At 38.8% G+C, this 24,927-nt stretch overlaps 2 protein-coding genes and 1 long non-coding RNA gene across 9 annotated transcripts in view; 1 reads left to right on the forward strand and 2 right to left on the reverse strand.

The window, feature by feature from the left end:
- LOC122874127 overlaps nt 1-7,234 on the reverse strand; it is a 93,038-nt gene extending 85,804 nt beyond the window's left edge. Inside the window, exons 1-3 of one of the 3 annotated variants that reach the window (XR_006377566.1) lie at nt 6,538-7,234; nt 640-766; nt 69-238 (exon numbers count right to left, since the gene is read on the reverse strand). This is a non-coding gene — a long non-coding RNA (uncharacterized LOC122874127). The remainder of the gene's footprint in view (nt 1-68; nt 239-639; nt 767-6,537) is intronic. The other 2 variants (XR_006377564.1, XR_006377567.1) reach the window with 2 other exon arrangements.
- A 1,629-nt stretch (nt 7,235-8,863) lies between these two features.
- calca (calcitonin/calcitonin-related polypeptide, alpha) lies at nt 8,864-17,995 on the reverse strand. 5 transcript variants are annotated; one of them, XM_044189800.1, is made up of 5 exons: nt 12,934-13,018; nt 12,352-12,443; nt 11,861-11,992; nt 10,341-10,522; nt 8,864-9,530 (listed from the first exon to the last, which is right to left on the reverse strand). In XM_044189800.1, the coding sequence occupies exons 2-4, from the start codon at nt 12,435-12,437 to the stop codon at nt 10,360-10,362; spliced, it is 381 nt and encodes a 126-aa protein (XP_044045735.1). In that variant the 5' UTR covers nt 12,438-12,443; nt 12,934-13,018; the 3' UTR covers nt 8,864-9,530; nt 10,341-10,359. The 5 variants fall into 5 exon arrangements, with proteins under 5 accessions (XP_044045735.1, XP_044045708.1, XP_044045726.1 ...); XM_044189773.1 differs by lacking the exons at nt 8,864-9,530; nt 10,341-10,522; nt 12,934-13,018 and adding exons at nt 10,780-11,283; nt 17,799-17,868; nt 17,959-17,995; XM_044189791.1 differs by lacking the exons at nt 8,864-9,530; nt 10,341-10,522; nt 12,934-13,018 and adding exons at nt 10,780-11,283; nt 16,660-16,681.
- A 2,342-nt stretch (nt 17,996-20,337) lies between these two features.
- Nucleotides 20,338-24,622, forward strand: LOC122873263 (vitamin D 25-hydroxylase). Its single transcript, XM_044189748.1, has 5 exons — nt 20,338-20,686; nt 21,318-21,459; nt 21,584-22,216; nt 22,387-22,716; nt 23,606-24,622. The coding sequence occupies exons 1-5, from the start codon at nt 20,450-20,452 to the stop codon at nt 23,821-23,823; spliced, it is 1,560 nt and encodes a 519-aa protein (XP_044045683.1). The 5' UTR covers nt 20,338-20,449; the 3' UTR covers nt 23,824-24,622.
- Nucleotides 24,623-24,927: the final 305 nt, after the last annotated feature.

Genomic DNA, 24,927 nt, shown 5'->3' on the forward strand with positions numbered 1-24,927 from the left:
GTGATGCCTTGCTTTAATATATCATCAGTTATTGTGATAGGGTTTTACACAATGTTGCACAAAGTTACCTGTGTTCGTTGCCGATGCCGTGTTTGTAGAGAGCTTGTGCAAGCCATAGTTGGTGGTACCGCCTTCACCTGCATCATGCTGTAATGGCCACTCTGAAACAGCATGGCCACAAGATGGATGTATAGAACTTTGCCTGCTGCACATGATGATCCATTCAACTGAATAGGCTCTGCCAACAGTAAAAATATGAAACTTGAAACCTTATATTAAGGTGCATGATATTGTAATGTGATCATACAGAGCAAAGCATAAATGTTATTAATAGTTGCACAAGCTGTACAATGCTACAGGACAATACTGGACAACGAACGAACAAAGTAATATTTTCTCTCTCACCAGTAACAACAATAATACCGTGTCACTACACATTCCCATACTTATAAAGCTAAGTAACCATAAAGCCATATTCCCAAAGGTAATTTTGGTTAGTGTCGAATGAATGCTTTGTTTCTATCCACTATCGTAATGTGATTATTAGGAGTTGGTTCATCGAGAAAAGCAGTTGGTGGAGCCACTTCTCCAGAATAAGAGGGCACAACAAGATGGCGTAAATGATATTTGTAAACATACCTGTGCAATTATTTTCCATCTTCTCCGCTCCGGCTCATCTCCTGCCTGCCAACAGTTGCCAAGCTGTCACTCCGATCAAGGCTAGCCAATAGGGACATGTCTTCTTCTTCATCTTTCAGCATAGTTCCTGCCCACGAGAGTCAGCTCAACAGCAAGCAAAACTTTTGGATTTGTATTAATACATCTTTAATCAAAATCTGTTTTACCTGCAATAAAAAAAAATCTGATTGCAGTGTGGAAAGTTTTGATCTCAAAGCTATTCTGTTTGACTGCATAATAAAGAGACAAAAGTTCCCTCCTAAACCTACAGATTTCAACTGCAGTTTTAGTTATTTATAATTTTACTAGCTTTCAAAAGTCGAACACTAAACATACGTAGGTTCACCGAGAGGTTTGAAAGGATTCAAATTAAATGAGCAGATTTGATACTGGATTCTAATAATGTAATAATAATTCTAATAATGGATAAAATGTTAAAACCCCAGCCCTAATTTTAAAGCCTAAAAAGAATTAGGAGACACTACGCTGTTTGAAAAGGGATGCATTCATGAAGCACAATGCATCCCTGTCCCGTGTTAGGTCCCAAGTACATCTTATGTTTCAAAATCCTTAAGTAATCTCCTAGTTTGCCCCTTCGCCTTATGCATAGTGTATGGTTAATGTTAAATGTTTGTTTAAAAACACAGATGCATTAATGTTATTTCTTTTAAAAACACAACAGTACCCCTAAAAATAAATAGAGCCCTGATGGGGTTATTTTTCTCTTTCAAGATTTCTAGATGAACTTTGTGCATAGCATTAAATTCAAAGTCTTTGACAAAATCCAACTGGAGGATGTCTAGATCAAATACAAAAGTTTCATTACCACTGATGTGTAGGAAGCCAAATTAGGCCCTGAAATTACATTAAATTAAACCCAGCAGACTTGGTTGCAGTGTTCACTGTAGAGCATTATGAATATAATATGAAACCGTTGTATTATTGAAAAGGCTCCTCAAGCCTGCAGAATGTGTTTTTAGAACTGGGAATACTTATTGGTGTGTGTTTGGCAAATGTTGAGACCACATTAGCATAGACAGCCTCACTGACAGAATGAACACTTTAATTCAGCACATGTCATTGATGTACTGTATGGACAGATGAACTAGCATTCCACAAAAAAGCAGGAATATGTGAAAAGGTTAAGAGAACAAAGTTGAAATCAAATTGATATTGGTAGATTAGGGGCCAATGGATTTATATATTCTTATCTTATCTCACCATGAGGTGAAATTTCATCATTCAACATGCATTCATGTATACAAACAGTATATTAACTCAGAGTTAGCCTTGAGGTAAGACAGATGTGTACAAAAAGGTTTCTAGGTGTCAGTGTATTGGTCGATGGTCAATTATCAGTGCTGATCCATTACATAAAGAGTGTTATTTTGAACTTATTCTCAGAATCACAACAGAGCTGAAGCACTGAAGAGAACATGACTCCCTTACTTTGTGGACATGCAGGTTATCATCAGTATGGTGGTAGTTGTTGTTGCAAACTTGAACACTGAAAATGTAGTTTTTCTTCTTACCAATGCCATTTGCCACCATTGCCATTTTGTGTGTTTGAATAGGTATCTTGACTTTTAGGCAATTTCACTGAAAACACAAAATATAAATTTTTCTCACTGAACCAACTGAAACTAGCCCATTTCCACTAAAACTATGGTAAAAGGATGTAAGAAATATTGTTGTCTTATCCTATTAATTGATTTGTAAATGAGCTGCGCTATAATGTAAAAGTCAACTCTCGGCTGGAAATGAATTGACTATGACTGCTACTTTTTTCCTGCGACTTACTGCTACATCATGTACTGAAAATTAACTGAAATTGCATACTGACACAACAAGACACGTACAGGCACACATTGAAAAAGATGTACTAAGTGTTGCAAAGTGTATCTTTTGAGAGAATCCTGAAATCCAAAATGTTAGTGTGTATTAATATTCTTAATCAAATATTTTGCACATTAAATACCTTGATTGGATTAGTTCTGTGTGGAAACTATTGGAATCTGCAGAGTCTAACCATTTGAGTTTTTGAGAAATTATTTCTCAAGAAATGTGCCACTGAGCCCAAGCATTAGAGTATATTAACCTCCACTGTGCTGGCAGCTCAACCTCCCTAAAACTTTGTCAATAAGTATTTACACACATACTACTTGCCGGTCTTACCACTTGCTATCTCCATTCCCTGACCACAAAGAATCCCTCATGTACATGCAGCACAGCACATCTTTGCATGCTATCACCACACATATTTAGCCACATGGTGGCATTGCAGCACAAAGAGAAGAAGATTGTGGGATTTGATGTAATGCACTTGCACCTTATTTTAGAACGTATATGTATTCAGCCATACACTGCCAAAGGGTTTAAAATTTGTCACTTTAATGTGTCAGTGTGTAAGCCATGAGGGATGCCCTAACTGCATTTAGTGTGATATATCATTATTGATGTTAAATGCTTTATGAGATACATAGGAACAAACAAGATCCTGAAATTCACTTCAATTCAGATATAAATCCAAAAATATTAAATAGGTAACACGAGAAGAAATTGCATGGAAACTTTGTGCAGTGGTCACTGAAATGGTTAAGTGCATTTATGTGGCTAAAAGGTTAGAAACCAGAAGGTATCCGGTTTGATATCTGGACTGGCAGAATAAATCTGGATCCAGAAAGTGGGAGTGTAGAGCTTGTCACTTCCTCATTACCACCACTGAAGTGGCCTTGTGCAAGGCACTTAACCCCTTAACCTCCAACTGCTTAATGACAATCAGATAAGACTGTTGTTGTTACAGTGGGTAACTTCCAGGAGTAAATGTTGTGTGAAACAGGAAGTTCCTGTAAAAAAAGACCACTGCTCTCAGTTCAACTTCAAAGTCTTGAAGGTAAAATTGCACAATGTATACACAATTGCTGTAAAGAAGCACCTTCTAGTTTTTCATATGGGACAAGTGGTGCTTTATAGAGATGGGCCGTATCTCTATAACATTTTGGAGATGTATGAATCAAAAATAACACTGCATAAGCAAAGCAATATAAACATGCATTGGACAGTTGCTTTTCACCACAATCCACTTCCATCACCCAGGCGATGTTCAGGCAGGGTTTCATGCGAAAGACATAGTGTTGCCTTTCTCCCCTGTGATGGAAGCTAATTCTCTATTGTCCCATATGTACAAAAAAGTTGTGTACCAAACAACCAGCTGGCACGCACAAAAAGTCTGTGATCCTGTGCTAAACAAGAAAAGTAAGATATTGCCGGTCTAACTGACACACAGTTTGTCATCCAGATGGTAATCAGGCGAAAATGACAGATGCTCGTCCCCAGACGCTCAAGAGATCTGGCATCTCGAACAGCTCCTCTGAGGCTCTGAACTAACTCTAACACAAGCCCTCATCTCCTTCATTAGCTCTGTTTGGGAGTTTGCACATGGCTACTCACATCCAAGGGTAGCCCCATTCTCATTTGTCTAATCAACTGAGATATGTGTTGACGGTCAACACTCAGGGGAGAGAGTTGCAAATTTTAAACGCACCCTTCTTTTGAACATGTTTCAGCCATCCACCACAGCCATGTCCAAGTTTGTTTTTCAATATTTAGAACTTCTTTCAGGCTGCACATGTTTTTAAAAAGTATGGAATATGGAATTTTTTTAAACATTTTGCATTGGATCTATTTGATGTAATTGTTTTACAGTATTTACTTTCTATCAAGCACTGCCAATCACACACCAGTAGGAGAATGTAACTAGTTGTTTTGCTTCTGTAGTTTGTTATTAAGTCAATTTCTTTGCTAAACTTCAAACATACAGTATATCAGATTTCTTTTTGTTTTTTACAGTACAGTGGTACAATTAATACAGCACGTGCATTTGTGTCATGTTGTAATAATCCTTTGTTGCTGATATTCCAAGTTTAAAAAATAAGCACATACTCCCTAAAGAGACACTAGAATGGAGGAGTCAAACAACTGGTAGAACAAGCATGTCAATTAGGGAAGACTAGCAGCCATGAAGCTCAGGGTCTGTTACACAGGAACTCTAGAGAAATAATGACAAACTCAAGGGGGCTGTTAGGCCTATAACAAATGGTTCCTGGGGATATCTTTTGTTCTGCAGAAAAAAGGTCAGACTAACTGTTGCTATAACAGAACGATTGCAAAAGTGGAGGATCTAATATCAGACAGATGTCACAAAGAGAGAGCAAAACTCTGCACTTATTTTGTTTGCCGTTGATTGAACACTTACAAGATGGCCAGAAACTGATAAAAAGTCAATATACCATGCAGTGATTAACTATTGAGTTATTGAAATGTTGAACCAACAAAACAGTTTTTCCTGTTTTCTCAAAAGCGATGCATTTCAATAACGACTGTGACAAAGTAAGCTAATATGATCTTGAAAAATAAGCTAACATCTAATCTGTAAGACATTAGAAAAGTTACAGTGTGCATAGCCTACATTTGTATGTATTATTTTGGCCAATCAGGACAGATATACCATTCCCTACTTGCAATAGCTGTATAAATGACTGACTGTCACTAACCCAACATTTACAAAGAGACCCAAGGAGTGACATGGATAAAAAAAATCTATTAAAAAAAGTCTGAGAGGCCCAGGTGAACAAGATGAGCTGCTGATCCTCCACAGTCAGCCATTGGCTTCCTAAGATTAAACAGGACGGTCTGTGGGAGGGACGTCATTGTGTCCATGCTCATCAACTATGCTCTATGGTTGTAGTTATTGTTAGGAAGAAGCAGATACCCATTTAAGCTTAAAATATGGATGGATAACCCCAATATCATGTTTTTGCTTTTCTGAAACAGCAATGGCAGAAGCCCTGTGTGAGGAAATCGATTGTCACCAAAGCTAATGCAACAGAGATTTAGACCTGGGTGCACAACGTTGTCTCTATAAATTAAACTTTGGAAAAGTCCAATAATAAAGATCTTTTTCTCATTTTTCTCATTTACTCTTCTACTCTGTTCAGTTTCTCTGTCACTCCTGGTTTCTCACACTGTCATAGCTCCTCTTATTCACAAATGTTGTACATCACCATATCTGACCAATCAACGGTTTTACTGCATTCTAATGAATAATTGGTTGCTAGATGGTGATCGTACATATCATCACAATTCTGTCATTTTGTCTACCACACTGACTATTGTCAACTAATCCTCCACATCCTGTCACCCCAGTGACCTAGTCTTTAGCACCACCACAGACAAGACACCCGTCTATCTCAAGCTTTTTACAAAAAGGTGCTGTGTTAAAAGAGTCTAAACTTTTTTTAGTAGATGTCTGAATCCATAATAAATATTGTGTTTATTCATTTCAACTTGATATGTCCATATTAAAGTAATCATATAGTTTTTTGATAAAGATGGGGAACTATGTTTTTAGCTCTGCATTTCTTACATATTTGTATGGTGCTATGATTGTTTTAGCAGCTTGGGACACAACGGCAAAGTGCGTGTTTTAATATAGCTACAGTTTATCCATATTTGGAAATAATTCAAATTAATAAATTACACAAATACTGTAAGCACAGGCAGCCAACAACATGCTAGCGGGCACATAACTGCCTTTTCAAATAAAACTTTAGATTCATTTTCAACAACATTAAAAAAAAAACAATATTGCTTTTCAACTGCCAGCGATGTTGAACCAAAAATGCTTATCAATGAAAAACAAAAATAACCACAACCATGCCTAAATGCCACACACAGGCACACACACCTACTAGACAACAAGAGCAAAAACAGCAATGATCATTTTCAGCGTGTTCATGTTCACAGCACAGTAACTTTAATGCAATGTGTATTTAAAAAAAACACAATTAGCCTACTTACTTTAAGTTGAAACGTCTCCCTCAGGTCAGATGAATTCTTGGCCTCTGGTCATATTATCGTGTACCTTCTCCCTTCATGTCTTTAACAACTTGTCTGTGCTCCTTAGTACCTCGACACCGTCTTTAATGTTAAAGTGCGCCATTCTTCCGATAGTTAAATCTTTGTGAGTTCCTTATTAAGAACAATATAATGTTAGTTATCAGGGATACGCAAATGCATCCATAGTTGCCACCTTTGGAAACCACGGCAAGCCTCTTTTTTTCTTGTCCAAGGAAATTATGTTTCTCTACATCAAAGTTACCAATATAGCAGTAAGTTACTCCCAACTTAATGATGGGGAAGTTAGCTAGCTGTCTGGTGGGTAAGCATGCTAACGTCCTCGTCTGCTTTTAGCATCAGGTGTTTCATTGCTTTCCACTTCGATTTTTGGGGGAATTTACCGATTATTTTTTTCTGCTGGACCATTTCTAACTTCACCACTGTCAAAAGCTTTTAAGCGGAAATCACTGTATTGCCAATTAAACTGTTTACATCTTCACAAAGTCTGCATTGGTGGGAGGTTTGCTTAATTGTCGTTAATTGTTGCCACAAAGAGCCGAAGTCCCGCCCCCTCTCCTACCTAGCCTCCGTAACTGTTAAAGGGAAACTCCACTGATTTTACCCAGACCTGTTTTTACAGGTCTTCCTACTGCAAATGTTGTATAAAGCCTTTTGTGGCTCCAGAGGAAGCTGCGTGGCGTCTAGTAAATGTCCTCAAGTGACATCACTTGAGTCAGTTGGGGCTCAAGCATACAAGACCTGAATATGAAAATAATCTGGGGGTGTGGAGTTAGAAAGACCTGTGTAGCCCGCTCCTCATCTCTGCTTGAGAGTAGCAGCTCCAGACTACATTAGCAGCTACTAGCATAACACACTCAAATCTGTACTGTCTGTTGAGACAAGTAAAGTAGGCGCCAGGTTTTCACAAGGAAGAAGAATGCATGGAATAAAAAATACTCTTTTTTTTTTCAACTGTCCATCGTGAATCCGACAAAGTTCTAGGAGTGCAATGCGAAATCGGTGTACTCTTTAACTCATTCTTCTCGTAGAGGGTCATTTTCATCAGGCTTTTTGAAATGCTCAAATTTATCAGCTACAGCATATAATTTGTGCACATAGGGTTGGGCGATAGATATTGTGAGACAATATAGATTTGTCAACAATCAGCAATTTTGCCTTATCATCTCTCTTGGTGTATTGGGCTGTTGTTGGTAATGTTACGAATCAGTGGGCAGGTCCTCTGCATCCTCTTCACTCACACCAATTCTCTGCATCATGTCAATCAACTGTCTAGCCTTCCCTGTCATAGTCCCAACATTCAAAGTCCCTACTGTCAGTCCTACATTGTTAGCTTTCCTCTTCTCTCTCTGCCTACGAACACACCTTTCTCCTCTCCTTCTTCATCTTTGACCAACAGTAGTCCAATTTCCACCGGTACCCTGTAGGTCAACAGCACCAGTGGCGGTCGCTGTTAACCCGGGCCCCGACCGATCCGGTATGGAGGTCATTTTCACAATTCGCATTTTTAATTTGGCATGTGTTTTACGTCGGATGCCCTTCCTGACACAACCCTCTGCATTTATCCAGACAAGAAGACACTGGCTTGTGCCCCCTTGCAGTTGCATTACATTTATATCGATATCATAGTATAAAATCACATTTACTTTGTTAGAGAATTTTATCTGTATTGTGCACTCCTCCTTAGTAAGCAACTAAGTTTACTAGTTCCATCCAAGCTGCCTAAAAATAAAATGGTTAAGGTTAGGCAAATACTTCTGCTTGGTTAAAGTCAGGGAAATATTGTGATCATCACATAAAATAAATAAAAATAAAAATAGATGGTTAAGGTATGGTTTAGCTTAGGCAACTAAAACCACTTTGGTTTCACATGGTTCCATGAAGGGTGACCAAGTATCATCTTTGTTGGCATTGGCATTTATTTTGTTTGATGGTTTAGGGTTATTGGGTTTGGGGGACATAGGTTGTTTACAGTTTGTTTCACAACCTGCTATGAAATATACTATCTTGCAGATGAAGATAGACAGTAGATGATAACATAAAAACTTAACTAGAAACCAAGTAATGATGTGATGCTGCAAGAGAAGCTAAACATACCCCTTATTTAAAACACTTGTTCTTGAGAGAGGCTCCATATCCAATGAAAAAGCAGTAAGTTATTGTAACCACTGGAGGGCAAAGTGAGCCAGGAATAGGAAGATAAAACATAAATGTGTTGAAATGTCAGTGACATGCTTAAGATTGCATCTCATAACAAAATAGTATCAAATACAGTTTACAACACATGAAAGTGTTTTATTAAAGAAATGTGTAGTGAATGCAATATGTCCTCTCTATTTACATGAAAACGGAAAAGTGAATGTCATATATAGCCTAACATTTGATTTATAGTGCTGCTGGAAAGCTCAGTATGGTTTACAGCTTTTATCACCCAACCAAATAAAACTACAGTAAGACATGAAAGGCTAATGTAGCTAAAATACAATTTATTCCTGCTTTCAATTCACAATTATTACAATATTTAGAGTCTTGAGTACATTTTTCACACTTGCATTGTGCACTTTAATGAAATGTAATGAAGTGTTTTACATCAAGGCACCAGACAGCCACAGTTGTTTTGTTGGTAGTGCAGACGTACAGTATGACAAACTGTACTGCAGACACAGGCCAGAAGTGCAGTTGAGTCACAGGCCAAGACAGAGAAGAAATCCATTCTCAGAAAATATCTTCTCAGTTACCTTTCCATGATGACGATGACACCAATGCTAGTTATTTCGCAGTTTTTAAGCACAGACTAACAATGAATACTGACAACGTTCTGGTGGTAGTCTGAAAGCAAGAGATCAGTCAATGTTTGTGAAGAATATATGCTCTCATTTCCAAGTGTGGTAGGCAGATGATGATGCAGTTTTGTCACTCAAAGGAGGCACTTGGTCCTAGAGAGCCAAAGAGATAAGAGACAACAAAAAATGTTCAACTTTGTTTTGTGAGCCACAGAAAGTTCTGTAAAGTAAAAAAAATTCAAACTTTTTTTGTGGGGCATTTGGCTTTATTTCATAGACAGAAATAATGGGATAGAAAGACATGGGGATCAAAGTGGCTCACAATCAACACTTTTTTGTGATTTCATACACACTGAAGCTGTCTCATAAAAGGACTTACAGTTAACAGTCAGTAATGCTAACTTTTTGTCACTGTAGGCCAATCAGGTTTGGTCAGTGTATGATATATTCCACATTAAAAGTAACTTGTGAATGTCCATACTTAACAAAACATGATATTAGTGATCATTATATCTAATTTGTAGATATGTAGGTGGTGCTAAAGTAACCCATACACAATGGAACACCTTGTACAAATCTGTGAAGTTGCAATGCAACAACACTTAGACAATATATGGTGCTTTAGTTGATTGACAGTTCACATGGTACCGACAACACGTCAATTTCCACATGTGGTCATATTTTGTTAACAAATTTGACAATAATATATTGAAAGATTTCCCTTGATGGGTATATAAAAACGTAAAAGACTACCTTGCTCTTTTGTAACACCAAATATTTCAAATACTGCAAGTGCATTTTCTGTTTGAAAGAATTCAAGCAAGAAGCCTTTCTACTTGATTCTCAACTTGGTTTCAAAACACAATGGTTTTGTTTAAATCACCCTCTTGTACTTTATCTACAGTATAAGCTTCAATGAATCCAGCAATAATACTGATGTGAAAGTACAGAGTGCTGACATACCTTGTATCTGCTGTTGTGCTCACAGAGGGCCGCGCCGCTTCCGTCTGCCAAACGCCTGGGCACCCACGTTGGTGGGAACAAAGTTGCTGTGTCCCAGTCCTCCTGACCGACTCAGGAAGTCAGCCAAGCGGTGGGTTACACAGGTGGCTGTGTTGCAATCCCGCTTCTGTGCTGTTGCATTACTTGAAAGAATGGAGAAGATAGTGAAGACAGTTTATTATGATACTCAAGATCAGGTCAGACATCTACATGACAGACTTATGAAATATATATTGTCTGGCATCATCAACAACATATTAAACACAATGGAAATATGTAGAGGGAAATATTCCAATAATTGTGTGTGCATTGTAGGCAGTCATGCTTACCCTTTTCTCCTTTCATTTTTTTTATTCAATGAGTAATGTATGTTTTCAATCTTGAATTAATTAAAAACAACTTCCATGTAAAAGATTACTTTATTATAGGAGAAACATAATTGCCATGAAGAGAAAAACATATTTTACATTAGAAAGGTTTTAGCTGTTCTTATATTTTATTGTATTGTAGAGAAGAGCCTAAGTAGCTGATTCCAAGTTTTCAGGTCTCTGTCAAAATCGAGTCCGCCAGTGGATAATTAAAGCAAGGACGTTTCTTTGAAGTTAGTCATACAAATAGGGATCCACATGCATCAGCAGGCTTGTGAATGGATAGAGCTGGATGCACATACAAAAGTTAACTCAGACAGACAGAAGAATAGATGGGCTAAAAACTGAGAGGTTCGTATGAATCATATGAGTTGCCGTAGTTTTCATAAAGCTCAGATAGACTTCGCTTCTTGCCAGGCGTCCCTGCTCCCACGTCGGTGCGGGGATAGGTTTGTAGTTTGTGAATATCCTGGGAGAGTTTGCCCAGCACACAAGTGCTTAAGCCGGTGCAGCGCTTAGACTTGGGTCTATCCAAGCTGTTAGAGACAGAGACACACATGCAAAAACAGGCTTACAGTAACCGTGGCATGCAGATAGACATTAATAATTACATGCATGATGTTTTTCTAAAATGTCATGCGTTTAGAGAAAAAGTTGTAACATTTCAAATGCATGCTGACAGATCCAACAGACATATGAAGATATCTCGTTAACCAAAATATTGTAGTCGAGTTGTCATGCTATTGTTCAGTTTCATTTTCGTTACGTCTATCATGCATGTTCTCTCATGTTCTTTGATATCATGCTCTCTTCAGTTTTCTGATTAATGACACTCTCTTGCAGGCAAATCATTTAATACCGAATGAATGGATGAAGGAATGAATAACAGCAGTCCATGCATTAAAGGATTGTGACAGAGAGTAGATTTACACAAATTTCATTATACCTTGATAATTAATAAACATCAAAGTTGGAGCTGTTGGGCTTATAAACAAAAGTGTGTTATATTTTGCTTAACTGATGGTAGTTTATATAGATAGGTAGGTAAATAGATACCACACTCTACACAGTATTTAAAGGGTTAACTATACCTAGAAATATCAAAAGGCATACCTATTTCCATCAGCTGTTTGGTGGTCTTGCTCATCTGAAGTTATCTGCATGAACTCCATGATAGCCCTGAGTAACCTTTGCGCTTCATCATTCGATAGTGTGACTCCATCTGACATGGATTCCTTACTAGTTCTGAAAATACACATTCAATTAGACTGCTCTCTCTGGTTCTACCACAACAGTGGTTTAAAAACTGTGGAACTTGTCCAGATAAATGCAACAGTAAGAGATACAAGGCACACTATCTGATGTAATTGTTCCTTTAAAAAGCTAACAGGAAGTTAAATGACATAACTGGTGATTAAGATCTCAGCATGCAAAGTTTATAGATTCAAAATTATATATATAAATAAACATAGTGATTATGGTAAAATTAGGAAATGTGTTCAGCAGAAATTATGTTAAACAGATAAAAAAATGTCAGACACAATCATACACTACAAGGTAAATATATTTTATTTATTGTTGTGGAAAAATGCCACAGCACTCACCTGGATGGAGCTGCCTGTGAGATGTACATCTGACAAATGATCAGCGCATAGGCAAGAAGGAGAGTCCAGAGTTTCAGCATTATCATGATTCCCTGTAGAAAACATATACGATACCAAACAAGGTAATAAAAATTGCTGCAAGAAAAGGTTTTTAAATGCATTTTGTGTGACCTGTGTACACAACCTTTTATGCCGTTAAACATGTTTTTTTTTTAATGGACTTTCTCATCTACTGCATGCATCCACAGCTATATGAATCCACTCTCTGTCCGTCTCTCTCTTACACTCCCTTGCTGTTAGAGCCGCTGAACAGAGGCAGATAGAAGAGTTATTGGTGATATACTGACACTGGAAGCATTGCCAGCAACTATAAGAGCAGCTCTGTCCATTGGCAGAATTAGCTGCAGCCTACCATAGAAAGTATAACGTCACCAAACCAGCAAAGCTGCATCTCCCCTCTGTCAGCAACCAGAATCTACCAATATAGTTGGCTATCCAGTCTACTCAGTCATATCTGATATTTAACAGTGACAGCATAATTCGCACCATCAACTAAAAAAGCAGTCTTTTATCTATACTCACCGATAATAGATCGTCTGGTAATGAAGAATTAAATCATAGACTCACTTGTGAATCTGCTGAACACTCCCCACAGTGAAGGGTTTTATATATGTTCCCCATGGGTTTCTGTATTAACTGAAGGAGCACTTAATCATAGTCTATTGGCCAGTCAAATGTTTTACCTCAAACTGCTAGCCAATCAGAAGCCTTACATCACTTACAGTGAGCCAATAAAAGAGCTTGTACACAAATGACATTAATGGGTGGTCATACATGTGTTTAATTCACAAAAGGTATTTGAATCTGTTGGTAGCATAATTCATTCTTTAAGCAGGGTAAGTGACAATGGTCCAGAACTGAATCAACAATAATGTGACACAGTGTAAATGAATTATGTTTATATGTTCACCAATATGCCATCTAACAGCCAAAGAATTTACAGGTCCAGTTGTACCCTGCTGCTCCCTCACGTTCCAATATAATATTGCCCCATTAGACACTGCTGAACAATTTAAAAGTGTGTCGGTAAATACCAATGTGAAGTTTTTTGCCTTCGACTACATCAGATCTAAACATCACTGAACCTTGTTGGCCATTCCTGAAGCACAGAGTGCAAAGTAGATTTTAACTTCTTATGTCTCTGCAAAAAGAGGTTCTATATCTGACTTAACCTAGAGAACAGTTTTGATCCTGATCATTTTCATCATTTATGTACAGTTGGATAAAATAATGCCTTTCTTATATGGGAATAGCATCACAGTGAGCTCTCCCCGTGGATAAACTAAACCTTCCCACAGAATTCAGAAGTTTCCATCCGGTTTCTCCGAGCTTATTACTGGGCTGTTGGCCATCTTCTAATTCCCCTTATGTAACAATAATGGATGATGTATCATAAAGCATCCTGCCTCCCATTTTTTGCATCACAAGGAAACTCATTAGCGTGGATGAGCCCTTTAGTACTATTGAGCAGACCTGCAGGCTCTATACCAGATGCGCTAAATTAGTCTCCAAAAGCTCCACATAATAAAAGAAACTGCTCATGGAGGACTAAAGATTTTAGAGCAGGAGATTACTATACACACACAATGATTCATGTTAATTGTCTTGAAATCTGAGTACCTTGCCAAGAAATTTTAAGTTAATATATTTATCTTTTAGGTAACTACTTCTCTCCAGCTTCTCATGCAACTTCAACTCAGTAGAGCACATATGTCAAGACAGAAAATGTCATATGTATATTTGGATGGATTTGGATGTCAGTGTCAACAATCTTACTTACAATCTCCAGAATTACTGTAAATACTCAAGCTAAAAGTTACAAGAACCATCCCGCTAACTCAGATAAGAATGATGTCTCTTCCTCCATGACAAGTGCCACATTTAACAAGTCAAGATCCACCTTACACCTTATAGTCTGTGTAAAAGTTAAGTACTCTCCACACTGTTTTGAACACAAGCTGCTCCCAGGCCTTGATTCACCAATGCCTGCTCTGACCAGGGACATCAGTTGATTGTCCCTTGAAAATTACATTCCAAGGGGAAAAGTGTATTGTCAAGAATGCAATTAGCTCACACTGTTCACATTCCCAAATGTTAGGCATGAATTGGCCTGGAAAATTAATTACAACACAGGAGAGCATTCATGACAGAGAGGGCAGCGTTATGCTCATCAGCTGAGTCAGTGTGAATGTGTCTTCTCCCAAAGAGAAGCAGCACCATTCTTGGCTGGGACTCTGCTAAAAAGCCCCAAAGCAAATGTCCTTCAAAGCTCTCTCATTATCAACACTTTGCATTATTCGAATAGGCAGCAAGAGTTGACAATCAGCTGGAATGATCCCACAGTGCAGTAATATTAAAGTTAGCACATGAGTATTGTGGAAATTTGAGTATATAAATGGATCATTGGTTATTTGTGAAATGTACATCAGTCCTCTGTGAGGTTTTTTTTTTTTTGCCCCTTTTGAGCCTCTAGGCTCGTGTTGAATCAAAAAAGGCCAGCTGACCAGAGGCAATTAGCACCTGCAGAAGAGCCGTTGAATGTGCCTTTACATTATAAGCAATTACTAAGTCAGCTGGAAATAAAAAAAATGCTCCTTGTCCAAGAACGTAGACAGAGCCTTATTAAGAGAGGAAGAGGTTTAGGGGAAAGAAGTGGTCTAAGCAGGCAGACAAAAGTGCAGTTTCACGCAAAAATTAGTACCAAAATAGCACTGTGCTACCTGATCTGCACGAATACTTCAGTTTGACCACTCAATTCACCTCAGCACAAGCAGATTCATTTGGAGCCACAAAACGGAGATGGCAATGTGACTCCATTTGCACTACTGATGGCTTTTGACATGAAATCTTTTTCATTATATCAGGACACAAGATCCAAAATCCTCCATCCTGACCTGACAGAGGTGGTGGTTCAGAGCTGCCCTTTAGTTTGCCTAAATACAAGCCAACAGTCATTCAAAGAGGGCGTTCTGGTTTTTCAGTTTGCAAGAGTGGATACCATGTACCCACAAACTCCTGGGCTGAAATCTATTTTTTTGGTCACAGGTCATCTGCATCTTCTTTTTAGTGTTCATCATCAAATGCAGTTAAAGATCCTCCTGCAAAAAATATTTGAAGTAAGTAAGTTGAAAACAGCTACACATAGAACCATGCAACAGGGCACTGGAAGGTACATACAGTATAATGGGGTGCTACATCATGGAGATTTGTATGGTCATAGACACAAACAGTAGGATGAAAGTTTTGGGGATGAGTAATTTTGTCCAGTTTTAAAGGAGCAAGCCTTTAAGTGTGTGAAAATAAAGCAATTGTCATAGAGTGGTGTTGTTGGCTGGATGACCTCTGAACCTACACTGGAATTGGTCAAAGAATGGAAAAAACAAAGAACTGACAAGTTAGTTAATTAATGAACTTTTCTGTCCACGTTGTGGAAAATTATCTTTGGCTTCACCACGTAGCGTTAAAAACAATACAGTACAATTGACAATAAAGGGGAATGATGAGAACAAAGAGGCAATGTAGTGCAACTGTGTGGAAAGCCTCTAATGGTCGTGAAGTGCCTGAAAACAGTTAACAGATTGGTTTCTGCACCTTCAGAAAGAACATAAAATTACCATTAAGGCTCATGGAATTACAAACAAGTGAAGTATCCATTAGCAAATGGACTTACACTTGCTGCTCTCCATTAGAAAGCTAACCAAACCTAACCTAACATTTAAACACCTGGCCAGTAGTTACAGAGGGATTACAAGACCTCTTGATGTTCCTGCCACTGTCATTATGTTGTTAGGAAAAAGAGGTTCTGGACAGCATTAGTATTACCAGGGAAGGTTGGTAATTAGATTTTGCCCATGCACTTGATAATTCCAGTCATCCGGATGGTAAATAATTTACTGTAGAACCACAGTAGTCAAGGGATCCACCCAATCGAACATGCCACATATGTCCCACAGTATAGCAAAACAGGAAGAACGCTCTTCAAATGGCCTTATAATGTAAAGACTGATGCTGTTCTACCACACATGCGGTAACTACATTAAATCTTGTGGAATAAAATTACCCCAGGATAGGGTTGGGCAATATGGCAATATACTGTAAGACAGTATAAATTTGTCCATACCATTTATATGGTGGTAGGTATTCCTTTAATATTTTTGGTAGTATTAGGTCATTCTGCACAATGTTGCAAATAATAAATATATTTTAAATTATTATTTATAAGATTTTTGCATCAATGTGATGAAATACCTTAATTTTTCAGGTATTTAATTTGCTGGATTAGCCTGGTAGATTCCCGGGGCTAGGTCATGGTGGCAGCAGGCTAAGCAGGGTAGTCCAGACGTCCCTCTCCCCAGCAATGTTTTCCAGCTCTTCCTGGGGGATCCCGAGGTGTTCCCAAACCAGATGAGATATATAATCTCTCCAGCATGCTCTGGGTCAACCCCAGGGTCTCCTACCAGTTGGAAAACCTCCAAAGGAAGGTGCCCAGGAGGCATCCTGATCAAATGCCCTGAACCACCTCAACTGGCTCCTTTTGACGTGAAGGAACAGTGGCTCTACTCCATGATGACATCACGGGGGTTATTTTTCAAACTTTGGAAAGCTCCCTCCAGAACCACAGAAGACATTATACAACAGGCTAAGTAGAGCTCTTCATGACAAGTAAACTGACCTTCATGTGTAAAATTGGTGTCCCTTTAATATATAATAATGCATATATCAATCCATATTGCCTACGCCTACTCCAGGACATAAGAAGATGGAAAAAATTGGGTTGTTTTTTTCCGGATTAGATACAATTCTTGGGGTCTAGAAGTAAAAAACCTAACCTGATAATATGTATGCCCTCCAGAGAAAACTAATGTCATTATGAGGCTGTTTCAACTGGGACAAATATTGTCATTAATAACATTACTGTGGTCATTTTTTTCCTTCCTTCAACATTTATTACCTTGTCACCCCTCATGTTACATCTGACAGCATTCTCTGTTGATTTCCAGAACAAATGTTCACCATTTTTAAAACTCTTCTTTTAACTTGTCTAGTAATAGCAGTCGTGATAATGACAAATATTTTTGAAATAACTATGGTTCTGTTTTTCTCTGAATCCATGCAGTTACAAAATATGGTCCACATTAACCACCTGGACACACTTATCGCTGGTGTTTTGATTAACCCAACCACTAACGAGATAATGCAACAGTGAGAACATGTTTATTTGATTACATTTGACAGATGTGTTTAATGCTTCCAGAATAGCGTTTGAGTCTGGGGAGCAGGCAGGAAGTAATTTCCAAGAATGTCCTCATTAGGTAGCCCTAACAAATCTGAATGATTGGGAGAGGTCTGTAGAGGCCATTTGAGGCATCTAAAAAAAAAAAGCTTACCAGCTGCCTCAGCAGGAAGGAACGGCTGAATAAACAACTTCACGTCTAATGAGGAGCCAGTCATGATGAACTGATCACACAGAAAAGTGGAGAGCATGGTTTTACAAAAGTGCAAATTGTTTATAGTTTAAAACCCCATTAATGACATGATAATATTTACCTGGGTTAACTTCTGCAAGCTCTATCCATTCTCCACTTCCATCTAAAGACCATAGAAAAACTGTGTAGACAATAAATAAATTAATAAATTAATGTAAAGTGCTTATTGTCTATGAGTAAAAGGGATTATTTCAAAGATTTTGGCAAATATTTTGTCAAATTCAAACGTATTAAAAATCAATACCAATTTTTAGAACATCCATGCACAGTCCCGCACTGTCTGGACGAGTTCAGGTTTTTAGCCAACAAGCTTGAAAAATCTTGCACAACTATGCGAGTTTGGAATGTGATGCATTCCTTGACCTTTAACTTCTAAATGTAGCATGACCTAACCTTTAACACGTTGAGGTGAAGGAACCTGCAGCAGCTTACTGGGGAAAAGTTTATTTGCTTAAAAACAAAACAGGGTAAAACAAAAATGTGCTTTTCAATTACCTCAATGAATTCCATTTTTATAAGGAGTTGAAACTGATGTCAAGTAATAACTACAAATTAGATTTAAACTTACATTAGTATACATAATTTAAAATGTAAATGTAAAAGCAATTTTGAAAAAAGAAAAGAAACTAGGTGAACATGTTATAGAAAACAACAAATTTAGCACAGTGAGAATCATACAATGAACAAAAATACACTGTTAAGTTGTTGCTGGCTTGATCAAGTTGTTTAACATATCAAAGAACATTTTTTTTCCTGCTTCTGTGTTGAGAAATTTGTCAATAGTTCCTCCTCCTGTTTTCATTAATTAATCACATGTACATGTATTGGAAAAAAAGATGCTACGCAAAATACTGTTCCATTGTGTCCTGTTCAGTTTGTTTTCCAGTGTTGTCAGATCATTTAGAAATTATCAAAGCAATTGATTTCAAATTACAATAGCCTAAATTTGTTTTTTTCTGTTTCTTGCTGCTAAAATCACATCACCTTTGAGAACACCGTGGCTTAGTTGGTATATTGTATGATGTATCTTTACAACAAGATGATGATGGTAATATCTCTGAGTATACGTACATTATATAGCCTACGTACAGTACTTTGTGGCAATCCTCTGGACAGGCTTCTCTAGCCTCTCCATGCAGGAGCATGGTTTGTGGTGAGGTTATCAGGGAGGCTCTGCTCACCTGGGCAGTGACCCCAGATGATACCGGCTGCTCTGACTGCCCATGACACTATTAGCTGGTAATAGTCAGTCTCCCTCTCTGTAGCCTGGCTTCCACCCTTTTTTATATGGTTTGTTTGCTTATTTGGTTTGTCTTTTGCTTATTTTCTCTTTCAGTTAGGCAAAATAAACCTTTTTTAAGTAACAACTAATGTGCAGCTTCCCCTCTTTGTCCTTCCTTGAGCAAGGCTGTTACAATATGTACTTGTCCGAATGTTCAGAATGTTTTGAACTAACACACCAATTTTGAAAATTTAGCTAAAACCTGAGCAAGTTAGGCCAAAGCAATAGTCACTTTGACCACTACATATACCGAACACAATACAAATTCCAATCACTTTTGAGGGAGAGAAAATAGTATTGACACCCTGCTTAATGTTAGTTGCATGTTGCTAGTTAGCTAGCATGCTGATCTTCCGAGTTAAGTAGTCATAATAGCCGTAATAAAGTAAATTAGCTATCCCACTGACCTTCCAAGAAGTAATTACTGGGTTTTTTAAGCCTTTTTTTCTATACATTTCAATCTGTGCTCTGTCTTCTTCATTCAAAGCTAATTTGCGTTCTGAACCTGCATTGTCTACCAATTGACATTTAATTTAGCTAATGACATAATGCCTAACTCCGCTTCCCAGAAATACTTAATTAACTCAACGCAATATACTGAACATTTAGATTAATTTCAAGAAGCAGCAGCAGCATTTAAAATTGACTTAAAATTCGCAAAAACCTGTTTTTGAACTCAAATGTGCCACAGCATATTCCATGTACCTCCCTACTAAGAAAGATACTTCCAAATCTGTGTGTGCAGTTTTGTCTGTGGTTTCCTTGAAACTATGGGTGGCTCATGTGCCCATCGGTTCAGTCCACCTCAGTCTCCCCTACTGAAATATGATATATTGAAATCATACTTACATAATTGTCATAATTGTCAATTAGTGTGCAAGTGTTATTCATGAATCAAAGCGTTAGTCTGCACGTTTGAGCCAAAGAAAACTTTTAAAGCATTTTGCAACTTTAATGCCTCAGCATTTTTACAACGTTATAAAGGGGCTTGATGAACTGCAGAGTGAGTTCGACTTTTACTGTGTACTGCCCCCTCTTTATGAATTAAAAGCAGCCAAAAACTCAACCTAATACCCACCAAAATGAGCCGGGTTATTGATCAAGAGCTGAACAAAGTTCACCAATAGTTGACTCTAACTTTCTGGCCAATCTTAGCCTTAGAGGCGGGGGATAGAAAATGTGCAAGATGATACATATGTGCTTCACTTCCTCTGAGGAGAAGCCGAAGTCAGCAGAGGTTGTCTAGCAGGGAAGAGAGATTTTTGAAAACATGGTTTCAATTAAATCGCCGTCTCTGGTGCCGGTGTCCTGCGCACAGGCTCTGCTCGGTGTGGGCTGCTTGGCTGTCGCCCTCCTCGCTTTCCTGCTGGTTCGCCAGCTCGTCAAGCAGAGAAGACCCCCGGGCTTTCCTCCTGGTCCATCTCCCATCCCTGTGATAGGGAACATTCTGTCTCTAGCCACCGAGCCGCACGTCTTCCTCAAGAAGCAGAGTGAAATTCATGGACAGGTAGGCCTAATGAATCGGACTCAGCCCAAAGTGCATTTTGTGACTGCGATGCTTTTTAACCGAGTGCTCTGCAAACTGTGCAGTGCATGACCCTATACAAGAGGTTTCAGACCTTCATAACACACACATGCACATGCACACAAACACACACACACACACACACACACAGTGGGAAATAGTTATGAAACGAACAAAAGAGACTCGCCCTAACATTTGGCGGTCTGCAGAATGTGCTTGGAGGAGAATAACTGGCAAATCATTGGCTCCCAAAAATGAAAGCCTCCTCCCCAAAAAAAATACATATAAGGACACAGACTTCCTTTTTAGTTACACATTGTACTTTTTAAAGTTAAACATAATTTAGGCGCACAGCTGGATATCTCTGCAAATGGAGAGATAACCTTAAAAAAAAGGTCAGAGTCTGTTTCATTCACTCACTGTCCTGTTAAACATGTCAGGGAAGTTGAACTCATCCTCGGTTCTCTGGTTTCTGGACACAAGCAAAATGTTGCAACATGCCTGCAATTGTGGTACAAATCTCACATTCCTTGACAAAGGCATTAACTTGCATAGAAATGTGTGCAAAGAAGAAAAGGAGTACAGTGCTCATGTTGCAATGTGTACCTTTCAGATTTTCAGTCTTGACCTGGGAGGCATCTTAACTGTGGTATTAAATGGATATGACTGTGTCAGGGAATGCCTTTACCATCAGAGCGAGGTGTTTGCTGATCGCCCATCACTGCCTTTATTCAAGAAAATGACCAAAATGGGTGGTAAGATGCTGTGATAAGATTGCAATGTATACTATTTCTCATGCAACAGTATCTGAATGAAATTGCAGTTGAAATGATAAATGATCAAACTCTTCTGTTTTGCTTTTTTCTCCACCACCCAAAGGGCTTCTCAATTGTAAATATGGAAAAGGCTGGATTGAACACCGCAAACTGGCGTGCAATTCTTTCCGTTACTTCGGCAGTGGCCAGAGACAGTTTGAGAGGAAGATCTCAGAGGAGTGCATGTTCTTTGTTGATGCCATTGACGAACACAAGGGAAAGCCCTTCAACCCCAAACACCTAGTGACCAACGCCGTGTCCAACATCACCAACCTGATCATTTTTGGACAACGTTTTACTTACGACGACCGCAACTTCCAGCACATGATTGAGATATTCAGTGAGAACGTGGAGCTAGCAGTGAGCGGCTGGGCCCTCCTCTACAATGCCTTCCCTTGGATTGAGTATGTCCCCTTTGGAAAACACCAGAAGCTGTTTCGCAATGCTGCTGAGGTGTATGACTTCTTACTGCAGGTTATAAAGGGGTTTTCACAGGGCAGGGTGCCACATGTACCTCGCCACTATGTTGATGCCTATTTGGATGAGTTGGAACAGAATGCAGGAGACCCCAGTTCTTCTTTTTCCTATGAGAACCTCATCTATTCAGTGGGTGAGCTCATTATTGCTGGCACAGAGACCACGACCAACACCCTGCGCTGGGCCATGCTGTACATGGCCCTCTACCCCAACATACAAGGTCAGTTATAGTAGAAGCATCTGCCCAAAATGAGAACATTTTACTTCTAATGTGACCACCAGAGAGATTTTATGCACATCTGTTTGTAGACTGAGTGCGCTCTAAATGTAATAGCTTTGTAATATTATGCATGAATAAATGCCTGATGATGTCTGTTTTTTCCTGCAAAGAGAGGGTCCACAGGGAGATTGACAGCGTGTTGGCCAACGGGAAGGCACCCACCTTGGAGGACAAACAGAAGATGCCCTTTGTGGAGGCTGTTCTGCACGAGGTCCTTCGCTTCTGCAACATTGTCCCACTTGGTATTTTCCGTGCCACCTCCCAGGATGCAAAAGTCAATGGGTACACAATTCCCAAAGGCACCATGGTCATCACAAACCTCTACTCAGTGCACTTTGATGAGAAGTACTGGAATGATCCAGGTGTTTTCTCACCACAGAGGTTTCTTGACAGCAATGGCAACTTTTTGAGGCGTGACGCCTTCCTGCCATTCTCCATCGGTTAGTCTCTTTATGTTTCTCTTAAATTCCAACACTCCTGATGTAAATCATTGTGGCTGTAATCATTAAGGAGAGTCACCAGTCAGTGGCTATTTCATTTTCCCACAAATTGTTTTCATAAATCACATTTAAAAATCCTGAGAATTTCCTCGATTACTTTCAGTTCTTAGATCAGTGAAACTGGCAGGTAATTACAGTATGTTCCTGGTCAGTGCTGACCCCAGAATCAGATGCTGCCAAGCCATCAACAAAAACATAAAACATGAATGTGCATCAACAGCAATAAGGTCTTATTTACACTGAATTCTGTCTTTAGCTTTATTTTTCTCAGTTCTTTCTACTTCCCCCTTAAATTAATTAGAAAAATAAAAGTGCATGTATCACATATACTGACCCTCATTCGAGGGTCTACGGACAGAGGGTGTCGTATGCTGTATAGATAGTAAATCCCCTTGAGGCAAATTGTGATTTGTGATATTGGGCTATATAAATAAAATTGACTTGACTTGACTGACATCACACTTACATGAACTCCAAACCCACCTTTGCATTATAAAAAATAAATATTAAAAATGCCCTTTTGTTGAGAATAGAACAATTTCTCTTTACTCTAAAACAACATTTTAATTTTCCATATAGTCCATTTTGCTCACAGTTCATTGGCCATATCGGTCATAGCATCCATAAAATCCCCAACTTCAAAACAAATGTGATTTTTTTTGTTTTACATCTCCAGCACCCACAATCAGTTAAACCCATTTTTTCTCATTTATAGTGTTTGTGTTCCCCAATGTATGTGCTTGTATTTCTGAGGACTTGAATAAATTAGCCAGATGTTGTGCCTGTGTGTGTATGAGAGAGCCTAAATCAAAGAATTTTCTTTTTTCAGGGAGGCGTCATTGCCTGGGCGAACAGCTGGCCAGGATGGAGATGTTCCTCTTTTTCACCACTTTGTTGCAGAGGTTTCATCTCCAGTTCCCTCCAGGAACCGTTCCCACTGTCACTCCCAAACTGGGCATGACCTTACAGCCTAAACCTTACTCCATCTGTGCTGTCCGCAGGCAGCAGAAAAGTCCCTGCTCTGGAGACACTCCTTATCACAAGTAGGCAAGCGGGCATTTATTACAGCTTGATCAACTGCCTGATTTTTACTATTTTGCACAGCAATGCAACCACATGATAGAGGTGCATAAACCTCTATCACTCTGGATTGTAATGTCTAGGTCCGCTGCATTACACTTTTTCCAAAGGACTTTCAGTGACAAAAGTAACTCTTTACATATGGACATGTAATCCAGTTGATTAAATTACTAATGAATTCTTTTACTGAGCAATATGCATGTTTGCACAACACTTTTAAGCAGCAGGGGAGGCGAAAGACTCAGTGCTCAAAGGACATCCAGGGAACACAAGTGTGCTATTGATTTAGTTCTCTGTAGCTCAGAGTTGCTCTGAGCCCAGACACAAATGCCTGTGAACCTTGGTGCGGTAGCGATGGGTTAAGTATCTGTCAATGATTCATAGTAAGTACACCTATGATGGTTCATAGCCCTGCCTTCTCAGGACAGCTTCAGGTCAGACAAATGACACCACTAATTCGTATGTGTGGGGTGAAATGGGACTTTCCAAGAAAGTTCTGAACACCATGTATCGGAGCTGGACACGGGCCAAGATTTACGTCATCTGGACTGACTCTGACCCCTTCTCTAGGGATAGCGCTCTAAGGCAAATGCAACCTTGGTGGATTTCTAGAAACTGACTATGCAACACTGGTTTCTGCTAAATGGTGCTTATCAGTACTATCAAAGTACTACATTTATGTTTAAGGTTAACATTTGTTTGTCCTTTTTTTGCAATACAGGTGTTATGAGGTTTTTTGTGTATTCATAAAGTCTTTCTTAAGATATTGAAAAGTCCCCGTCTTCTTTTAGCTACTGTTAAACTGCTAAAACCAAACTCTGAAATGTACATAGAGCTCATATTTATTACTTATGTGTTATTCACGGATTAAGACCCCAGATTATCTCAGTCAGTACTTGCAGAATCATTTCAATAGTACACTCGATCGATAGGCTATTGATTCTGTGTCCCAAGTCAGGACACCCAACATAATCATTAATTATCATAATCTGTAAACTGTGTGTTCATGAAGGTGAAATGCAGCTATGTGTCACTCAAGTTGTAGCTTACCTCTCCCCCCTTTGCACTGCT

The sequence above is a fragment of the Siniperca chuatsi genome, linkage group LG1 (assembly GCF_020085105.1).
Source record: "Siniperca chuatsi isolate FFG_IHB_CAS linkage group LG1, ASM2008510v1, whole genome shotgun sequence".
In the NCBI taxonomy this organism is placed as follows: Eukaryota; Metazoa; Chordata; class Actinopteri; order Centrarchiformes; family Sinipercidae; genus Siniperca; species Siniperca chuatsi.